This window comes from Perna viridis, chromosome 11, assembly GCF_037379345.1.
Source record: "Perna viridis isolate PV_CMFRI_1.1 ecotype Kerala chromosome 11, ASM3737934v1, whole genome shotgun sequence".
Classification (NCBI taxonomy): Eukaryota; Metazoa; Mollusca; class Bivalvia; order Mytilida; family Mytilidae; genus Perna; species Perna viridis.
Window position 1 is genome coordinate 22,163,965 of NC_142455.1, and position 22,386 is coordinate 22,186,350.

Sequence of the window (22,386 nt, forward strand, 5' to 3'; positions counted from 1 at the left end):
TTTCACAGAAATTAGACCACAGATAGGTTTCATCGTGCTAAATAGTTTAACCCAGTCAAAATTTGGCTAAATCTAACGGTTGTGGAGATATATGCAAAAATCTACTGTCTGACCCCTACTTCCTATTTTTAGTAACAGCGGTCATGTTTTTTTACCGATCAAAAATTCAAAAGGTCATTTGTGCAGGATACTCTAAGGAACATTCATTAACGACGACGTCGACGACGGAGGCCAAGTGATGGCAATAAAAAGGAGTGGTGCCAATCCCCTGCACCTTTCCACTGGATCCGGCGCTGCATGATTGCAATATCTGGGCAAACTAAAAGAATACGAATACACGTTAAAGAACCTTTTCTTTTTCAAATAATAATTTTTTTCAGAAAAAAATATTTATTAAAACATTCATTTAACGTAACACTAGTATCATTAGATATTATATAAATAGAATAAATATAAATTACTGTCTATTTATTGGCAGTTTATCAAGCATGTAAAAACCATTAACAAAGCAAATAATTGGTAACAATATAATCATGTATTAAAAATAGTATTCTACATGCCAAAATAATTATTAAAGTCTGCACCATTTTAAGAGATTTTATCATGATACTTAGTTTACTTCTTGGCTTTGTTCTGTTGTTTTGTTTTGTTTTGTTTTGATTTGTTTTTTTGTTTTGTTTTTTTGTTTTTGTTTTTGTTTGTTTGTTTGTTTGTGTTGTTTTTTGTTTTTTTTTTATTATTTATTTGTTTGTTTGTTTGTTTGTTTGTTTGTTTTATCGTTTTTTTAGTAAAAAGTGAAGCAGTATGGCATTTCAGTTTTTTTCTACAGCGATAAGCAAATTTACAGAGACAAGCATACAAAAAAAACCAAAAAAACAATCCTCCGCCTGCTTGAAAAATGCAAAATTAATCATTTCCCCCTCATATAAAAAAAATCAAAATATCTTCAACCTCAAACAGACATGTATATTTTTACACCTGCATAAAAAAGTATCACAGAAGAAGATTTATTGGACCATAAGACCATCGAGTCAGGACCGAGTATGTTACCCCATTCCCAGCACACCCTACTAATCAATCACGTTGTCAATGGATTACTTGTCAATCGGAACTTATCGGCGTTTTCTTCAAAAAGGCCGAGTACATGTAATGATAGCCTGTGATCCTGGCTCCAGATCTACTCTGCCGTAACGACGCAGTAGGATGAGTAGTTAGAACAGGATGCTAGGCTTAAAAAAGTACAAAAGTAGCACTCCAGTTCAGAATCATAAAAAATGTGGTACATGGTCAGAAAGTCCATACATATATTTGTAATTGTTTTGAAATTTTACAGTAGACAGCTTTTCATTTAACATTTGCTCTTAAAAATAATTCAAAATTAAGAAAGATAACTCTGTGAATGACGAAATTATAGGATTTTCGATGTAAATTATTCAGACCGGAATGAATAATTATACATAAACCCATACAGCATCTAAATGACAAAAATGACAATGAAAATGCGTTGCATTTTTTTTATGTATACCACATATCAAAGAATTTCCATGATTGTTAGAAAGAATGCTACTTCAGTGTCGAACAACTGAATGAGTAACATAAACCGTCATGTCTCACTTGACAAAAATACAACGACAATGCATGAATAAAGGGAAGACAGTAAAATACATAAAAATAGAGCAAAATAGAATATTTTTTTCAGCAGATATAAAATTAGTTGTCTAGGAAATAACGTACAAAAATAGCAATTACATAGATGATATACATAGAGTAGAGGAAATACAAATCATGTATATTTTGGTCCAGACTTAAAACATAACAAATCCAAAATTGCACAAAACACTGACATGAAGTACAAATATAATTATGCAAATTATTGTGCATAGAAAATTTGTGGGTACTTACTTGAACAGGGTTTTGAATGAACAAAATAAAAGAGTATAAAAAGACCATATGGAAAAGAAGTTTTGAAAACGCTATATAAATAAAAGTCACAGAGCCCATTCACAAAAATACAGGCGAATGTATTGCTAGGTCAAGAGTTATCTTCCCCTCAGTACGTACAGTTTGGATTATCTCTCATGGTTGAACAGACCCCGGAAGTATAGAGCCATTGTTGCATATTTATATTTCATTATAAATGTACATATCACCGGTAATTTCTATTATAGAATGATTTATTTGATCATGCAGATTACAAAATGCTTAATTAATATTGATTGTTTTAATAAAAGAACACAAACACAACCAGATTGTAAAGGCTATACGTGTATCTTCATGTACAAAAATAACTACACGTACCACATACATGTATCTATTGCACACTGAAGAGTACCTAAGCTGTACGAGTATTATCAACAGAGAACAGGCAACATAGCTCACACAAGTGATAACTTGAACTATGTTGTAAAAATTAAATATGCAGTATGTTATGTGTGTAAATAAACTGCATTTGTCAAATAACTGTATGAATTATAAGACATCGCTGTCACATTACATTTCAAAGTGGAATGGGTCTTTCTTTAGCAAATGAAATTTGTGTCCCATAAATAGTAATAAATAAACTATAATTCTTTATAGCGTGTTAATGGTTTTTGAAATATCGAAAGAGCGATAATCCAAAAGAAAAATTCTCTTCTCTTCACTTATTTTGGATTTCTTTAAGATGATAGCTAACATTTCACATTTATCGTTTCAAACTTTTCTTAAAAATCATAGATGTATAAACATCAATGATGACTGAATGTAAATATGGATTCTACGTCAGTTATATTTTCCCACAGAAAGCGGAGAAATAAATTTTAAATCAAGAAAGGGCTGAAGGAGAATCAGTTCCTCTCATGAAATCTGTACATACTTTTAAAAAAGGTAAACTGACTGGAAACTCTAGAAGAAACTTTATCATCGGTGGTAGTTTTAACGAGTCCGTGCAGTGTTAAACGCCGGGAGAAAAAAAAATTCTAAGCATCGAAAAATAACTTTATTACGGACGGACAGACTGGAATATCTAAACCGAACGATAAGTGAATGACAAGACGTGGACCACTGCTCACATTCTGTTTAAATGAAGCTTACATAAAAAAAAACAAGGAAGACACTATAACAAAACTACTCAGCAGAAGGCACTAAGAAACCTTGTAATATTTCTATCAGACTTGTCAACCCGAATAACAAATCATCATTCATGTTACTACTAGCTTCTGTTGATGGTGAGTTTTGTTGAACAAAGGCGTTAGCAAAGTCTATCAACCGCGCATCAACTAGACATGTATTAGTACTATCATATATCAATAATAAGGAAACGGAAAGGAATTTGAACACATTCTGTTGAGTGATTGCCGAGTGAATATGGTTGAGCTTGTCTAATGTCCGTTCGATTTCTTCAGTCCGTGTACCGACGCCATCATGGTAGAATTGCTTCAGGTTAAGTACCGCTCCATCACTGTCGAGCTTTCTACCAATGTATTTGTCCTGTGATATGTATTCGTTCGTGTTTTTCTGGTACAGCTTGAAATTCAGAGGAACAATAAAAAATGACAGTTTGTACATTGACAATACATATTACTCTAAAAACCTCTATTAAAGGTTGGTTTAAAAAGCGGCCTGAGCCATGCAATACTTTCGTGCCTGTACGTCAGTTATGGCTTAAGCAATTCAAATTAAGGAAGTATACCCAGGGTAAGGGAAATAACTCTAGAAAATCAATAATATGTTTGTATCATTATCAATTTCACCAAAGCCTGAAAATCTTTCATTTGAAACAGAATGAAATCAGTCAAAGTTACTTTGATGCTTACATGCTATTGATGTAAAATGCTGAATACAAACGTTCCAATGATTCGTAAGAGCTGTGACCCTTCCCCTAGGTCTACCTCCTTAAGGCAATTATACATTCATTTACTTTTTTCTCAATGACAGTATTCTCCTAAGGAATATTCAAGAATCATGTACATGTATATGTTGCCTTCCATAGATAACTTGATAAATACATGTACAAGTGTACACTCATTATTACAGGTACAAGTGTACACTCAGTATTGTGAAACCTTACACTACCTTATGCACGCTTGTATTCGTGGTTGTTATTTTTTATACCGATAGATTATGAAACGTACATTAATAACATGACAAAAAGTGTAGTTTATGGTATACATAGTTTTTGTTTGCTCCGTGTTTCACAAGACGAAATTATTGAAATTTTAGGAGTTTATCAATGTTTGACTCTTCATGCCCTTGTTTAATAAACCCGATGGGAAATGGATATTACGACATCTACGATTCTACCTCTTTAAGTAACAACGTCACAAAACAAGATCTAAAATAACCTGAGTAGACTGAGTTCAAGGCCTTTCTTATCTTACCTGCATGCCACATATTCTAAACCCTAGAGTTGCTGATGTAGATCGAGCGCATCGACTTTCTAGGAGCTTCCTTTTTTCTTCAGTACAGTCTGTAACTCTCTGCTTTCTTCCGAGTTTAATGTCTAGAACACATGGACGTTGAAAGTCAGAAAGCAAATTCTCGAGTACTACGAATTCTACGAAGAGTTTAGGAATAACATAACAACGTAAAAGATCGGTTTAAAAAAATAAAACTATAAGCCCTTTAATAAATGCCAGCATGACCAATCACTTTTAGATGAACACATAAGTGATACATTTACCTAGACAGCAGTGCTTCTGATTCGAAGAATTCAAATGAGAATGTTAGAACTTCTTACCTGTATTAAGCTATTGTTAGTTATAAATAATGATGGAGCACTTGCTTTTCGATGCAAATTACAAAGACGGGCGTGCCACGCACAAGCCCCTTAAAATTTTGGGAAAAAAAAATTAATTTTGATTTTTCACAAATTCTAGCCCCCTCCAATGTTCTTGTTTCCTTCGCCCCATAATCTGAAATCCTGGATATGCCCATGCAGACATTACGTTGTATGTGAAATAAATTTCAAGGATACGTTGTCTTTTGTTTCCTGACCACAATGAATACTGGTGCATCGTCCGTTCAAGGCACTGTTTGCTCCAATCACTCAAATGTTCTCTGCTGAATAAGAAAAATTGTGGTTCACAACAGTTAATACGAAAAAAATTATCGACAAACAACATACAGGACAAGCAACCTATAGAGGCAACAAGCATACTCAGAAGAACATAGACGTTATAAAATGTATAAGCGTTATTTCCACGGTTAAAAAATTGTTAATGTCCGAAATGACAAAGAAGTATCCAAACAACACGTAAGGGGTCCGACAGTATATTCCAGATACAGATAAGCCAATATATGTTCAATCGAACATTTGGCAAGAGTTAACCGTATTAACGGCATTTAGTTCCTTTAATCAGTACATGCATATCCCTCTGGAAATGAAAACTTGAAAGACTTTCGGCACGTTGGATATTCTCTTATTTCTTCTATATCAAACAAATGATTAATTTAATTGATACGGATGCATCGGCATCTCAATAATAAAACCCCAAGAACAACCATGCAAGACGTTTGGCAAACAGATACACTCCTTGAGACGTTTAGGTTTCCTGCACGCACGATACCCAAACGCACGCTAAACGCTCACCAAACGCACGATAAACGAACGCTAATATCGTGCGTATAAACACACTATAGAAGAATGACAAAAAATAATAATATTGACATATAATGAAGACAGAAAAATAGAAAAGAAAATTAATGATATTATATAAATTGATAATAGCAAAAAATATAAAAAAAAATAACAGATAAATCAAGGAAATAATCAAAGTACAAAAATAAACGAAGGCTTCTATCGTGCGTTTAAAGAAGACTGGTATCGTGCGTTTAAACGAAAGCTCCCAGCGTGCGTTTAAATGAACGCTTCTATCATGCGTTTAAATGAACACTTCTATCGTGCGTTTATTCGGAGTTTAAAAGAACGCAAAACGACGTGTAAACGCACGATAAACGATGCACGAACGCTAAAATAGGAAACGTGAACGTCTCAAGGAGTGTACATGTAGTTGATAAGCCACCGTTCTGAAAATGGTTCACTTGGGTAAAACATATGCGTTTGTCCCAATAAAGGGTTTTGGGAATTTGTGCAACGAAAAATTATGAAACTGTAAAAAAACAACAAAAACATCTAACGACAAAGCAAAAAGTTGAGGCAGGACCACGCAAAAACTCTCACACAAATTCCATTACAGAAAGCAAAGATTTATGCGACCGAAGTTATAAATGCCACATGACTGTACACTTAATGTAATCAACAAAAGGCTATTTAGAGGGGGTATAAAATGTTTTAAAAGACGAATTCTCGTGAACGCTTGTGTGTACTGACCTTGACGTAGAACACATGTTGGATACTTCAGAACACATGCGTGGAATACGTTGATCGTCAACATACATTGTTACATTATTGGACTCATTATCAATGTCCTTCCTTATATCTGCAGGAACTATTGCCCGTAACTCGAACCCATCATCTTCTTCAACATAGTATACATCGACATCACCTGAAAATGTAAAGCAAATCAAAATAATTATACTTTCATATTATAAAATGTTATAACAGGTCATTCCCCTCCAAAAAAAATGAATTTTGTTGTAAAAAAAAACGAAGCGCACATGTATATACTTTCTTGTGTATTGAGAGCATTCAGACAACTGAATGAATATTAAGTCTTTTGGATTTTATAGGAATGATGACGTACTTGTATAAAAAAAACCTTGTCAAATCTGTAATCACAACTACACAGCCTCTCCCATTACACAAGAGAAAAGAAAAGTTATATAATTACTAAGTGGATGAAGAATCTGGTCGGAATTTTTCCGATCTGGTTCTAAAAATAAATTTAACCATTACTATTTTTCCGACGCATTCGGTATCGTTTCGCTTTTTATCCTTTGACCTTAAAGACGCTCTTCCATGGAAACGCAAGTCACCTGATCGCAATTCTGCTTCCCGATTGGCCAAATACTGATAACTTAGTGGCGTTCGAAAACACTGTATCGAAAATTGAAATTGCGTGCCATGTGTTATTTCCTGAATGAAATGAAGAAATTTGTAAGCAAAATTTTACTGCTATCTTTTTTTAAAGATAACACTTGTTATAATTGTGCCTCGTTCCAATCGTGCCAAAATTCCTCAGGAGATAATGCCCCTTATTTATAGTATCTGACTAATAAAATATTCTAGCACATACTTTGATCCACAGATCGCAACTCCAGCAAATATTTAAAAAAATATATTTTTTTCAGCATCCAAGGTTTGTTGGTGTACCGGAATTACAGAGTAGTGTCGATTCGATCGTTAAATATGTTTTTAGTCATCCACAGAGTACACAAATGTAAATAATTATATTCTATTATCGCAAATATACATCAGATTTTTTTCGCAAGTAATATAAGTATGTGTATACGAACCCCTATACTGTGGTACACAATCCTTCAAGCAATCAGGAAGTCGACTATAAAATTCTACTTCCGGTTCTTCACGTGGTTTACAGATAAACTTTCTCGATATTTGAAGCACAGCTTTATGACCTCCAACTTGGTGCTCAAATGGGTTTATTACTATGTAATGGCTCTCGTGCACCGAACTATCATTTTCTATCATGGTTTAGTTACTGAAATAAGACTAACATGAATGAACTCTTGTAACAATCCACCAAAATCTTAAGCAGAAAAATGTTTTATAAAAAGATGATATGGACGTAACGAGTCGAAATAAAAATAGCTGAATATTTTCAAGTCTTATTTAAAAATTTTATTAATACCATGTCCAATCCCAGTTTTCTTGTGAAGCCCAAGTGGCTCATTTACTTTTGTTACTTGGTATGAATTATTTTGGTTATTTTATGTTTTTTGCTGTGTTTGTCTGTCATACACAACAAAGAACAAAAAGCAACTAAAATCATACATACAAAGTAACAAAAGCAAATGAGCAACTCGGACTCCACTAAAATCTGAAAGCATGGACCAGGTGCACTGGTAGGGTAAGCGTCCTCTGCTTTTCTCGAAACGGCAGAAGTTTTATAACTTCAAGCCATTCAAACGTAACAGTTCATATATAAGTTAACGTAACTCGGCGAACAAGTTTGCCCTCTTTATCCAAAACATTGAAGTAGAAGAAAAACGTAAATTTAAAAACTAATTGCAGATTTTCCTGTCTTCATATTTGAGAACATTTATGTTTTCTATGTGCGATATTTAGATATTTCAATGTATTGTGTTACATGGATATAACATGCGTAATAGTTCATACATGCGCAGATTAAAGTTCGTGTAGTAACATTACATAGTTAAACCCTAAACAGTCAAAATAAACAATCATTATGTTTACTGATAAATATCGTTCTTGTATTCATGTATTATGTATTCGGAATGCGGTACATCTAGTTTAGAATAAACATACCAATGTGCTTGACGTAAATGTGGTTAAGTTTGGTCTAACTTTTCCGTATTTTTGTACGAGGTTTGTTCGTGAAATAATTATTATATGAGGAAGTGGTATAACCTGTAAAGTTATGAGATAGAGAGACCTTATTGACATAGATATATTACTTATCTAAACTGAATGTTGTCTTAGGTTCTTTAAACTTCAAATTGGTGACTTGTCTTTCGGCCGAGTTGTCCCATATTTTGAACTAATAAAACCTCATAACGTGAAGGCTACATGAATATTCGTTTAAATTATCAATATCAACATTTTCGTTCGTTATGAATTTCTTTTTGGTTTGGCTAGTTCGTTGCTTGACTTTTGGTGGATGAATGTCTCATTGGCAATCATTCCACAACTACATGTATCTTTGTATTATGAAAATATTCATTCTATCAAATATGTTATAATTGATGTTACATTTGTTGTACATGCACAAAAATGTATACATGTACATGTAACAGAATTCCAACATTCATGTATGCATTGCTTACATGTAGGTCTTCTGTGAGAAACCCACTTATAGAAGGTAGTCATAGGTTTAACATGCGAAATCCATTATACATTTTGCTTATTACACGATTAGTCTTTACCGTCAATATAAGCGGGTCGAGGTTATTGGAAGCAATTATTTTCTTAACATACAATGGACCTTATCTAAATAATTCAAATTCTAAACTATCGTATAGCATTCAAACATAATAAGTACTTTTCAATTTAGAACACATCACTTTTGAAACATTCTTTTATATATTGATATTAGGTCCGTTCTGCTTTGTTGATAAAACAATTTTTTATCTTAAAACCGGATGTATGTGGCTTTTTCTTAAGTAGGAAAAATAGAAAATGTGACAACATTTCTGTGTTTATATGTATATGTACTTAAACATTCCTTGTACTACCTGCATGCCATCATCGTACAGATTAAGCAACACCCTCTAGAACCTGCATCACTAATTAAATGTACATGTATTTTACTTCCGTGTTTTACCCAAATTATATCGTGTTACACTGTTTACATTATATTTTTGATAAAAAGATGTTAAAAAATGTTGCTCATCAAATGAATGATAAAGGGCCTTGCCCTACATCTAAAACACTCCACACAAAGAGAAAGTGTATAATATCTCTTTGACTTACATGTATGAGGAAAATGTATAAAATGACCGGCGAAGTAATGCTCGCTACAAACGCGTAAGTGGAATTACTGGGACAAGTACATATACAAACACTATAATTCTTATGCATGTGATACATGTACATGTATATGAATCATCAGTGCACGTTCCTGTAACAGTTTTGCAAGCCCTACAAACATGACTAGAGCATATAGTTATTCGGTCTGTGCATTCGCTATGTTCGTTTGCTCGTTCCTCGCATGACAGGACTAGACCTTCATTCATGGGGATTCTGTCACAACACTTTTGTACATTTTGTATTTGCACATACGTACAAAATTAAAAAGAAATCCGTTGTCATGACAAAAAAGGTTGTTTTCCATTGTTTTTCCCCTTAAGGGTACAATTTATATTCAATTTTAGAAAACTTTTTACTTATGTGTAACAATTGGTACGATATACATGTAAGTCTTTTCCATACACCAACATACTAGGTTCGTATCAAAAGTTACGTGTACAGGACGTATAAAAAAGTGCATTCAATACGTCTAATACTGAACTCAGAAAAACTATAAGCAAGATCCAAAGGGGCGAAGGTGACGTTCTACCCTTTAAGATTAGGAAATTATTTATAGAATGAAATTTAATTTGATTTTTCATCAATTCTACCCCCACCAAAATTTGTTTTGCCTCGAGAATCAATTCTATTTACGCACCTCCACCCAGACCTGGAATTCTGGAACGCCCCTGGCCTCCATTCATTTATTCACTTAATTGTATCCATCATGCATTAATTTACCTGTTACTGATGCCCTATAGTATAAAAATGTCCGTAATTTTGTCGGTCATTTTGTTCGTTATTGCTTTTATTTGGACAATAAAAGAACCCTTATAAACATTTAAGTAGCGGTCTTTCTAAAAATCAGACAGGTGATTCATGCATGTCAGAAACCCACCGAATTCAGTTTTATTTCTTGTTCAGTTACCGATCACAATAACCAGATGTATTTTTTTTTTCTCATTTGGTTGTTGCGCTTTTGAGATAAAAATTGTATAGATTGTACATGAACTCGACACTTCGCAAGAGTTATTGTTCTTAATTTGGTTTCATTAGGTTGATTCCGCAGGAGATGAATGTATGAATTACTAAAAAGTGGAGATCTGAATACAGAAATGATCATCGTTCTGTGAAAGTATAGCAGCATATGAAGACTGAAAAAAAACATATGGTTGGTGGATTTTTCTACACCATGAATCACTTCACCATTGGCAGTGTCTGAATTTTATGTGGACTGATACTTAACTCGGTGGAAGTATGTCAAATATAACAGCTATTACCTCAACGCTATGGAATATATGTTACATGTATTTACTGGTGAAACATATCTTATGTATACATGCATGTACTTGTAGCTGAAGAAAATGATGCACGAATTTTCATTCGTAAAGTACACATAACTCTTGGTACGAACATTGTATGTTAGTGAATGGAAACGACATACATGTACACGTATTTCGCACCAACTTTTACATGACTGTACACAAACATGTAAGTAAAAAGAGTTCTGATTCAAAGGTATATGTGAGCTGATGTGTCGACGAATATAAATCAAAATAATATCAACAAAAGAGAACTTGAGGGTTTATAACATATAAATATCGTCTTGAAATTCTGGATGAGGTAAATAATATTACTTAGAAAAAAGATCTGGAAATTCCAACTTGACTTAGGTTTAGTAATAAACAATTGTTTCAGGACACTGGTTTTCAATATTTATAAAACTGAATGTTTGACGTCGTACAACAATCAAAACAATCATTCAAATGGAACACAGAATAAGATAGTTAAATATGATTTATAGTTTTCACAGTAAATTGATTTCTTCTTCTTTAAAATAGCTGAACATTGAAAAGAGCAAAATTTGGGACGATATGAATTCAAATTAATGGGGTTATTATTACCTAAAACCAAAATCCAGTGGGTTGTTTAGTGTAAAATGCTCTTAAGTATTATCAGATCGTCCTTGTTTTTAAGATACCCTCTTTAATTTCCCTCTTTAATTTCCATTTGCCCCGTGCAGGTCCTGGGGTTAAAAGAATAGGCCTGCAGCAGCGCTAAGCCTGTCGTAAAAGGCGACTAAATAGTGCTCAGAACTAGGGCGCTCTGCCCACAGAGCAACTGGGATGTGTGCCCCAGGTGGTGGAATGGGGTACCCCTGGCGTGTTACATGCTGGGGTTGTCAGGCTATAATACGGAAAACCTGACCGCAAACCATAGTGGTGCACCGTGTTGGGAAAGATGCCACGTTCCTCACACGTTTAAGAACCCTACTGTGGTATTCTTCCGGAGTAGGAACCATAGGGCTCCGCCACAGGAGGCTTAATTGCCCGACCCTACCCACCTCTCCCTATTTCCAGTGGCAATCAAAATTTGTCGACCCCATTGTCCTTGTGTCCCATCCCTTTTTCATTTCATCATCATTTCATGTTCATTTTATCATCAATTCCATGTACATCGTCTCAATATAGCTGAAATATTGCTGTTCGGACGTTAAACCCCAACAAACAAACAAACAATTAATTTCCATTGAAGTCTATATAAATGAATGTTGCTCTGATGCAAAGGTATATCTTGTAGTGCATCTATCGTGTCCAAAAAAAACTTTTAATATTGAAATGCACAAAAAGAATACCCTGTTTTAAATAACGTTTAACCATGCAAAAGGTATACATAATACTGTAAATATACCCTTTCCATATGAATTTGAATGATCCGTATTATTTTGAAAAAGAAATTAAGTACCAATCCATGCAAAAATCAGATAGTGCTAGAGATGATACAAGATGCAAAGGGACACGCCTTTTCAATGTACATATATTATAATACCTCGTTATAGTCCTTTGTAGTCATTTGACAAGCTAAAGTCTGTACCTGTCTGAATCTTATAAATGAAAGTGAATGTTATGGGCATTTAAAATGCATGTGCCTAGGCGAATCTGGAAGTGGTGTGGGGTCCAGGCCGAGGATTCGACCACCCCCCTTTTTTTCCACTTAATTTCTTCAACTTTGAAAAATTTCGTACACAGATTCGGCATAACATGAGCAAATAATAGCCTTTTATATCTGGAACCCTTTCTCTATGACAATCATTGGATCCACCCTGATGTATTATAAAGATAAGAATAAAGATACACAGACATTATACATTATGTAGGTTGTAAGTTCGCATATAATCAGCCTACACTATAAGAGATTATCACCATGGAACTCCTACCTCAATGAAACAAATATAAATAGAAGACGAAGAAAGTTAACAGCATCAGTAGCTGAGATTACTAGTATTAATCAATACATACGCTAGTAACATTGAATGTCCATATTCCTTCCTTCCCAACTTAATTTAGAATGCTGCATTAGTGTCACACGTTATCAAAGTAAAATCTTTGTTATAACATTACAAGTGAAATGTCGCATCAAGCTTTTTAATGTTTAATCCTCAGTTAAAATATTATTATTTGTACATGTAATACCGGTTCAGGAATACACGTAAGCATACTCCCTCGATAAATGTAATCAGTTTAACTATTCACAAAGTTCAATCTTTATACATGTATACAATTTAATTAAGTCGCATATTTCCTGTTAAAAGCGGTAGGAAAAATAACACGTGTTACAAAGCAATACACAGCATATAATCGAAACCACGTGACAGCTGTGTGTTTGTTTACGTTCACTAATGGAAAACGATACAAACTGGTGTGTATTGTTTGTTTTAAACTCGTTATAGCTTATTCCCGTTGAGACTAGTATTACTCGTAAAAATGGACAAATCGAATTAATGCGATGTAATCCGGGTATTTAATGGAAGTGAACAAAAATTGCTCACCGTTAGCCTTTTTTTGTTGTGTTAGTTTCATGCATATATGAGTATTGCATGTTTTATAAAACGAACTCAAGTTTTCTAAAATGAACTTTGGGAACTGAGAATTTTTCAGGAAATACATATTTGATTTGAGAATGCTATTGCGGGTTTCATGTCTGAGATAAAACAAGTTAGCTCAACTGGCTACAGGCAATATGAGCTAGTGCCATCACTTGGCGTCCGTCGTCGTCATCGTTATCAATTTTTCGAAACTCTTTTCCTCTGAAACTACAAAAAACCAATCAGAACCAAACTTGGTATGAATTTTCCTTAGGGTATTCTGCGTCGAACAGATGTGGGACTTTTTTTATCCAAATACATTACCGCTGTTACAAAAATAGAGCATAGGGATCAAACAAAAGATTTCGCTTATATCTCCAAAACTGTTAGGTTCAGCCAAATTCTGACATACATATGAAAGTGTTAATCAAGGTGAGATCTATCTCTGGTCAAATTTTCGTTTTAATCTGTGAAATCATGTTGAAGTTATTGCCCTTTTTCGACGTTTTTTGCTCTTTTTAATATTATTTCTTTCAAAAATCTTCTCCTCTGACATTACTTCACCAATTGGATTCAAATTTGGGGATTATTGCTACGTCCGAAAACATGGCCGCTTTTACTAAAATAGAACAAACGGGTCATTAAGAAGTTTTTATCATATATTTCCAAAACCATTAGATTTAGCCAAATTCTTTCAATTGTCGAAATGATAATAATTCCTTATTATAAGGCCCGAACTGATCCTTATGGTAAGGCCTACGGAAGTCTTCCTGGGATCAAAGTTGTTGGATGACCCTTTATTAGAGTTATTGCCCTTGAAAGGTAAAACTGATTTTTAAAATTTTCAGTTTGTATATCTTGAAAACTATTATAGATAGAAAGAAAATATCAGTTGATGAAATGATCTTCATGATGACTCCTACCAAAATCTTTTTGAGTCAAATTTGTTTGAGAACTCCTTGTTAGAGTTATTGCCCTTGACAGGCATAAATTTAACCAGGTGAGCGATTCAGGCTCCTTGGAGCCTTTTGTTTTTAATCGCCTCTTGTTTTTAATCGTAATTATCATTTTTAATGACATTTATACCGTCTTTTGTAGTAACTATAAGCCTTGAATATTTTTGTTACGTTTAAGATACGTTTGAATTCGATCCCTGTACTTTCCATTTATCCCACATTTTTACAATTTGACGATTATTTTAGGCGTCAAAAATCAAGCGATTGATATAAATTGATTCGGTATATGAGTACTTTGATTTTATATCTTGCGTACTTATGGCTTTTTATAAGGCTTGAGAGTTTAGATTTATTTTAGTTGAAATGCATTACAGAAACAACATGGGGATGGTTTGGATCCAATAAAACATGTTAAACCCCACCGCAGGTTCTGCGCCTGTCGGTCCAAAGTCAGGAACTTTTTGTCAGAGATATGCATATTTTTATTTAAAAAATATGTTTAAATAATAAACTGCCATCGAGCCGTGACTGTGGATTGGTCACCTGTTTGTGTCGGGTCCTTTGCTTGCTTCTAGGTGTGGTTTACACATGTTGAAGACCTAGTGGCAACCTTCGATTGATTTTTTGTTGTACTTTCCTCGATGTTAGTGGCGTTTCTCCATATAATTTCTCTTCATATTTCCTTAATCAATATTTCTATTGTTGAATATTTTTATCAGAATTAAAATGCATCTTTCAGTTGGTTTTATCAATTTTGTCCCCAAACAAATATTGTTTCAGGAACCTATTTAGAGTGCCTCAAAATCCTCAGAATGCAGGATTTTACACCATTCACCCCAGAGCTTCTGGGGTCCTTAAGCTAGGTGAGGTGGGAGGGACATTTCGTGTTCCTATGTCAGAAACAGTACCAAAACGTTTTGCTCCCAACGCCTATGCCATGCATGATTCGCGGTTTATTTTTTAGATGGGAGACTGAACAGGCGCGTTTGACTCGAAACAGTGAGATAGTATTTATAAAGAAAAACAGCGATCGAAGACTCTTGCAAACATTGAAAAGGTTTTTCGTAAATGACATTTGTATAAAAGTTTATAAAAGCGTGAATTAGTTACACTGTATCACATGCGTAGCTATATAGTAAATTCATTGCGCGTTTATACATGTATACATACTGCGTTTGATTCAGATGATGGCACGTGATTAAGTATGAGTTCAATTGTGACGTATTTGTTGTTGTCTTCTCATGTACAAGTTCTGACTAAATGAGGTTTCTCTAATTTATCTTGTTTGGGATAGATCCAGATTTATTTTTTTTTTGCAAGTGTTGAAATGTTAAATTGTTCAGAATTAATCCAGTGACATTGAAATTCTACAATCTTATGTTTACAAGGTCAAATCAACAGTACGGAAGTCTTTTAGGGCCATGCAATTTACCTTTTATAACATATGTTATTAACAGGTTATTAAGTTGATTTACACATTACTAATTCAATACAACAAATTTCTAATTTATTACAAAAAAATAGTTATTTGATATTACAAATTGACATTTGTTGTATCGCCACAAGTTAAGTAATCTTCGAAACTGTATTCTACCACAGGCACTGCAGATGTGCGGTGGCAAAATTTTCAACGCCATATCATTAAATAACTACACAAAGCTCATGTTGTGTAAAATAAGATAGGAGCTGTTCAAGAAAAAAAACTCACTTTGTCCCAAAAGATGAATTCCATCAAGCCCTTATTTACCCACGCTATATACTTAAATTACGGGTTTGTCAACAGAGAGTTTAAAAAAATCACAGATTAACAAGTATGTATCAACCATGAGTAATGGAAGAGCATGATTTTACTAACAAAGTGTATAGCGCCGCCACCTGGATAAAACATATAGACCGCTCGGTACATGTAACAGGGCAGTTACTAACTGGTCGGCCGTTATCAACATCTACTACAGGTACTTGTCGGTTGTTCTGCCTCAAATATATCGCTTTGAAATAAAGATGGCGGAATTACTATGGGATTAACACAGAAAGGAACTATACATGTAATACTACTATTAAAAACCACATCGATATTTGTGTCCAATTCTAAAAATTCTTTCCAAAGTTTGTTTAAATGAACTTTGTGAACTTTAATTTAAAGGATGATCTTGAAAGGCAATGTTTTAAAAATATTACCATACCCTAATAGTTTCTTATAAAGAATGGTAAAGTGAAAGTAGGTACTATTTTTTTTTTCTCTTTTGAAAATTAGACATTTTTACCTGGTATGATAAAAGCTTTGAAATTATACACATTTTACCTTTATTGGCTGGATCATCAAAACAGATTTCATGTCTACTAGAAACTAAATTGTAATTTGTTTTTTTTCACCGACTATTTGCATGTATGTGCAATTGATTGGTTTCCCAAATAGTGCACAGTCACTAGGGGCACGGATGGTTTCGACTACCACCAGTGCCCGAGTCAATTTTTTTACATTTCTTTTCAGAGACAAGACCTACTGTACATTTTCATTTAGACTGACGTTAACGAAAGACAAAGTAGTTAACATTGTTATTTAGATCTGGCACTTTACGACTTACCTGTCGATTTACCAATTGTAAGGTTGGACTATGGCAAGTGATATATAAACTGAAAATAAAAATATTTTGTAAAAACATCGCGTGCCTATGGAAGTCTATTTCTGTCATCGTGATAAATAAATGTCGCGAAAAATTATCTCGAAAAGTCGTGATAATTTGGGTATTTTGTCGACATAAATGACAATTTTATCTCAAAAAGTCACCATAATTTTTCGCAATAGTTAAGATAATTATGTTAACCGTTCAATATAATTACATGAATTATCGCGACTTTGAGGGAACCGACGACAACTTGTGCCATTGTATGGAAGTACGGAAGCGTATAGGTATCATTTTTTGTTATTATAAAGGTCGACATTTCGTATCAAAATTATGGCAAAATACCGATTATACCTCGATATAAAAATAAATTGTCAATAAAACAAAAGTTTAATATAAAATGTTGATTTTTGAATATCGACAAAAATTATCAACAATAAGATTTTGACTTACATATATCAATATAATTTTAACATACGACAAGAAAACTTGTAAATGACGAATTATATCACAGGATGTTGATATATTTAAATCGTTTAATTGAAATATACTACAACAAAAAATGATAGTCAGCTACAAAATTTTTGCCGTGTGATAAATCATGTTGACTTTTTTGTGAAATAACTTGAATTGTTGACATATTATTTCGACGAACGCGAAATTTGGCGATAATTTATCGTTACTTACCACAAAAAACTAGCTTTTGTCGAGTTATTACGTCAAGTTATTTTATGAAAAGTCAACAATATATATCGCAACTCACATGTTTTGCTGTTGACACTACATGGCATTTTCACAACTTTAAATTCTCAGATTGCGATAGTTTATGTCGACAGATATCATAACTTTTACCACCAGTTGAAATAATATATCAGGATTTGTCATGATAATTAGCACATTAAGTCGTTGTAGTAGTATAAAGTTGTCATAATTTATCGTGAAAATATTTTATGTCAAAGGCACAAGTTGTCGTCGGTTCCCTTAAAGTCGCGATAATTCATGTAATTATATCGAACGGTCGACATATTTATCTTAACTATTGCGAAAAATTATCGTGTTTTTTTAGAAAAAATTGTCATTTATGTCGACAATATACCCAAATTATCACGATTTTTCGAGATACTTTTTCGCGACTTCTTTTTATCACGATGACAGAAATAGACTTCCATTATTTCACAAAAAAAAAGTCAATATGATTTATCACAATGTATACATTTTGTAGCTGACACTACTTGGCATTTTCATAACTTTAAACTATAAAATTGCGATAGTCTATGTCGACAGATATCAATACGTTCACGACAAGTTGAGATAACTTGTCTTCATTTTGTCACAATAATATGCTGTAATGTCATGATTGTGGTAAAAAGCTATCGCGGAAATATTTATGTTGAGGCTACATATTGGCATGACTCTCTATAAGTCGTGATAATTAACTGGAACGGTCGACATAATTATCTTAACTATTGCGAAAAATTATCGTGACTTTTTGAGATAAAATTGTCATTTATGTCGACAATATACCCAAATTATCACAAATTTTCGAGATAATTTTTCGCGACTTTTATTTATCTTGATGACATAACTTCCATATTTAACAGTAGTGGTAGCCGCGTGTGAAGTAGTATGATACTGAGACAAGAAAATATATGAGTCTATCAACATTAAAATTGACGTTGTCTTCATAATGGTTAAACTGCCCATAATTCATACTTGTACCAATAATTATTGCGATAACATGATTATAAAATCATATGATAAAGTTGACCTGTCGTGGTGACATTTGAGATGATCAGCATAATTTCACCTATTTAAGTCATGCACGTGTAGTATAATGATGAATTTTGGCATTTATAAAAGAATAATGAAATTAGTACTTGATTCATAGGGCAGGTGCTGTAGATAATTATTATTGTACTAAAATTTTCGAGTGTTTGTATTGCACTAAAATGAATATATAATTGTCTTTTTCTGTGGATGTACAAGTATTATCAAATTACAATATTTGTAACTAAAAAGACATGAATGATCCTTGAAATTGTAACATAAGGTACATGTAAAATAACGGACCACAATTACAACATTAGAAATAGGGCGAAACCGTTACAATAACTTCCCAGCCTGATCTTCTATTTTTAAACTTATTATTATATTTGCTTTTGTTTTGCTTTGTATTTGTCTGTTTTTGTTTAGTACATTTCTTTTTTCTTTTTGTTTTGATTCTGTTTTTGCTTTTGTTTCCTTTTTTGTTTTGTTTCTGTAATCATCCCTTTTAGGTTACAGACCACCAATTCAACCAATGAGCATTTGGAACGTACGCAAACAAAAATAGTCCTACGCAGAAATCACCCCTGTTCCTCATAGTGCTGTGAAAAAAGTTCTCATCTTATTTAAAAAAATTTAAACAGTTTCTGAAAGGAAAAACATTTCTGTACATTTTATAGGTGCATTTTGTTTCTTGTGATGTGAAGCCTAATCTCCATAATGATTTTTAAATATACCCCTATCTTGTGAAAACACTTGGATTTCCCATGCTATTTATAGACCCTTCACTTCTGGTGACCAGTACTGCACTGCAAGTCTGCTAACCCCACATGCCATTCTGAGGATTGTGAGCTGACATGTGTAGAATCATGCTGATATATAGTCCTCTGCAGGTTAAAGTTAAGGTAAAGTCCAGAGAAGCCATTGAATATTGTGAAATTAGCATAGAAGCCTATGGAAAGTGGAATTAGTGGTTTTTAGCCTTTAAACCTGTAATTTTCACCCTTTTCGCATTTTCATAAAATTATTATTAACAGAGCTTTATAAAAGTCGGTCGAAACTCTGATATACCATTGGCATCTCACGGGCGGATCCAGACTCTGATAAGGAGGGGTGCTTGCTGAGGTTTCTCCAAAAAAGAGGTGCTAGGACATTATTTACTATTTTTTGTTCATTTTATACATGAAAATGACGACATTTCCAATATAAAAGGATGTGCCAACCTCCTGCACCTATACCCCCTGGATCTGCCATTGCATCTGGTCATGTGATCCTTTGAATTCACGAGCTAGTCTCCCTACTTCCTACTGAGGTGGATGTTCGTAAAATAAAGTAAACCTTTCATGAATCAATACGTACATACACGTACTATGGTTGAAAATTGGCGCTTGACTATTTTTACACTATGATAAACTTGATAATGTTCCGATCAATATGCATCGTATGTACTCGTAAGTATATATTATAAATGTACATGTAAATAGAAATCGTTCTTCAAGTTCGGTTTTTGAATACTTCCAACAGAAGATCGATATTCCGGATCAAATAAAAAAACGTAAGCGAGACTTTCAATCCCTACTCCAGTGCTGAACAATATCGTACTATACCATTATAGGATAAGTACCATGAATTATTGCTGCCTTTATCCATATTTACATTGTCATAACAACAGATGAAAACAAAACAAATTTTCAAAAATTAAGGGCTGATGATGAAGGTTAAATACTTAATTTCTAAGCGATTAAATGGTGACATTTGATAAGAGTAAATTACTCTGGACTATAAAAGAATTAACTTACATTAAAACCATTGCATTAACTTGATCAGTGCAAGATACATCGACACGACAAATTAACATATAAAAATGAAGGTAAGTGTTGCACAAACCACTAAATGTTGCTTCGTATGGAGAAGATACAACTAAATGTGTTGAACTGTATTTACACTACGTTCCTGTGTTTCATTTATCATTTTTATTTTTTTCCCAAAAGATACCATTATTTTTCGTTCAGTTTAATGATCAAGTTCGCGGTTGATCTTGAACTTTGTGAAATGTTGTTTATTAAGATCGAGTTGAACAGTATTTCATTTGATTCAATGCTGATGCAATGTGGAAGAAAATCTGTTGTTCATACTTTTTACCATCTTTTGTGGTTTTGTGGTGTTTATTAATGTGTCTGTAGACGTTTATGTGTTATTTTTCTGCATTGTTCTCCCACAATCCACCTCCGTATTAGACTGATGGATAGATTAAATCTTTTGTTAATCAGACTTGCAAGTTTTCTATTGTTCTGTCATTAGTTTCTAATTCATTTCGTTTCTCTTTACTCTTTTTTTATCTTTAATTTTCTTTTATATACAAAATAAAACCCCAAAAATATTGCTGTCGTATATTGTATGGAGTTGCCGTCTGTGTCGTCTTCGGAATCCGTAGATACAAAAATTGTACAAGGAGTTTGTGCGCAAACAAAAGCATAAGTTATTAACGAATCTAAATAAAATAAAAATAGTGCCGATTCTATACAACAAAGACCAAGTATATAGACCTTTATTGTACTATAAGTCCTATACATGTATTATAAAAGGTAGATTTTGATTTTTTTTTTTTCATTTTGTACAATGTTTAAAGTTTCATTTGTACACTCTCTCAAGCTTGAGGATTTTTAAGTCGAAAGACCGACGTACATTGTTTACAAATTAAGGACTGTTGATAATGCCAGCTAATATGGATTTGGATGAAACTAATTTTTTGTTACCATTTGTCCTGTAGGCATTTACTGCTCTGCTGGTTATCCTTACCACCACTGTTCTCCTAGCTGTTGCAGAAGACATCAAACTATCGTCATCAAACGGATGCATGGAAAGATGTTCCCAGGATTACAGCCATTGTACTACCTTTTTCGGCTGCAGTAACCGCAGCTCCCAGACCGACCAGGCATTATGCCAAGCTTATTGCGATGAAAGATTAAAGATATGCTTTGCTAGTGCTTGTGGAAAGTCGAAGTGACCTGAACAAATAAGAGTGACTTACATCATTTGCCCCATTTCAGGCTAGCCATACTTTCATTTTTAAAAAATTGACTTATTTACAGAAAGCAATGTTATCTCATCACGTCTAAACATCGATCCTACTTAAATAAAAGTTATCATATGTACTAGTCGATTTTAATGTGTGAACATTTTGTTTGTTATTGTTTATACATGTATAGTAGTTTGAGTTCAGTTTGTAGGAAAAATAATGGTTTATTTGTTGTTAATTATACCACTTTTCTTTTCCTACCGAATTTTCTCTGATTAAACAAAATTTAAGGTCTAAAAATTTAAATACCAATCTTTGAAAGATTCAGACAGTGGCTTAAAGAGAGTTAAGAAAATATACTAGAATGCCTAATTGTTTTGCTTAATGTGTTCAAAGGTTCTTTGAAATGCACAATATTTGCAATTCAGATTTACGTACATGTACATGTATCGCTATTAAAATAAGTTTTCTAACCTTCAAAGCAAAGACCGATTTCGATGGACACAAAACCTACTCAAGTTTGCATACTATATGTTTACTTAACAAGAAATTAAATGGACCCAGGTCAAATT

General features: G+C 33.4%; 1 protein-coding gene and 1 long non-coding RNA gene across 6 annotated transcripts; one reads left to right on the forward strand and one right to left on the reverse strand.

The window, feature by feature from the left end:
- Positions 1 to 453: 453 nt before the first annotated feature.
- On the reverse strand, positions 454 to 16,388 carry LOC148603359 (inositol hexakisphosphate kinase 3-like). Of its 4 annotated transcripts, XM_088553316.1 has the most exons (7): positions 12,886 to 13,104; positions 8,387 to 8,618; positions 7,396 to 7,598; positions 6,311 to 6,485; positions 4,955 to 5,040; positions 4,359 to 4,534; positions 454 to 3,504 (listed from the first exon to the last, which is right to left on the reverse strand). In XM_088553316.1, the coding sequence occupies exons 3-7, from the start codon at positions 7,586 to 7,588 to the stop codon at positions 3,106 to 3,108; spliced, it is 1,029 nt and encodes a 342-aa protein (XP_088409442.1). In that variant the 5' UTR covers positions 7,589 to 7,598; positions 8,387 to 8,618; positions 12,886 to 13,104; the 3' UTR covers positions 454 to 3,105. The 4 variants fall into 4 exon arrangements, with proteins under 4 accessions (XP_088409442.1, XP_088409441.1, XP_088409443.1 ...); XM_088553315.1 differs by lacking the exons at positions 8,387 to 8,618; positions 12,886 to 13,104 and adding an exon at positions 16,263 to 16,388; XM_088553317.1 differs by lacking the exon at positions 8,387 to 8,618 and having other exon boundaries at positions 4,955 to 5,037.
- LOC148603360 (uncharacterized) lies at positions 15,595 to 21,950 on the forward strand. 2 transcript variants are annotated; one of them, XR_015916775.1, is made up of 2 exons: positions 15,595 to 15,864; positions 21,566 to 21,950. It is a non-coding gene; the product is annotated as an uncharacterized LOC148603360 (long non-coding RNA). The 2 variants fall into 2 exon arrangements; XR_015916774.1 differs by lacking the exon at positions 15,595 to 15,864 and adding an exon at positions 20,591 to 20,665.
- The last annotated feature ends 436 nt before the right edge of the window (positions 21,951 to 22,386 follow it).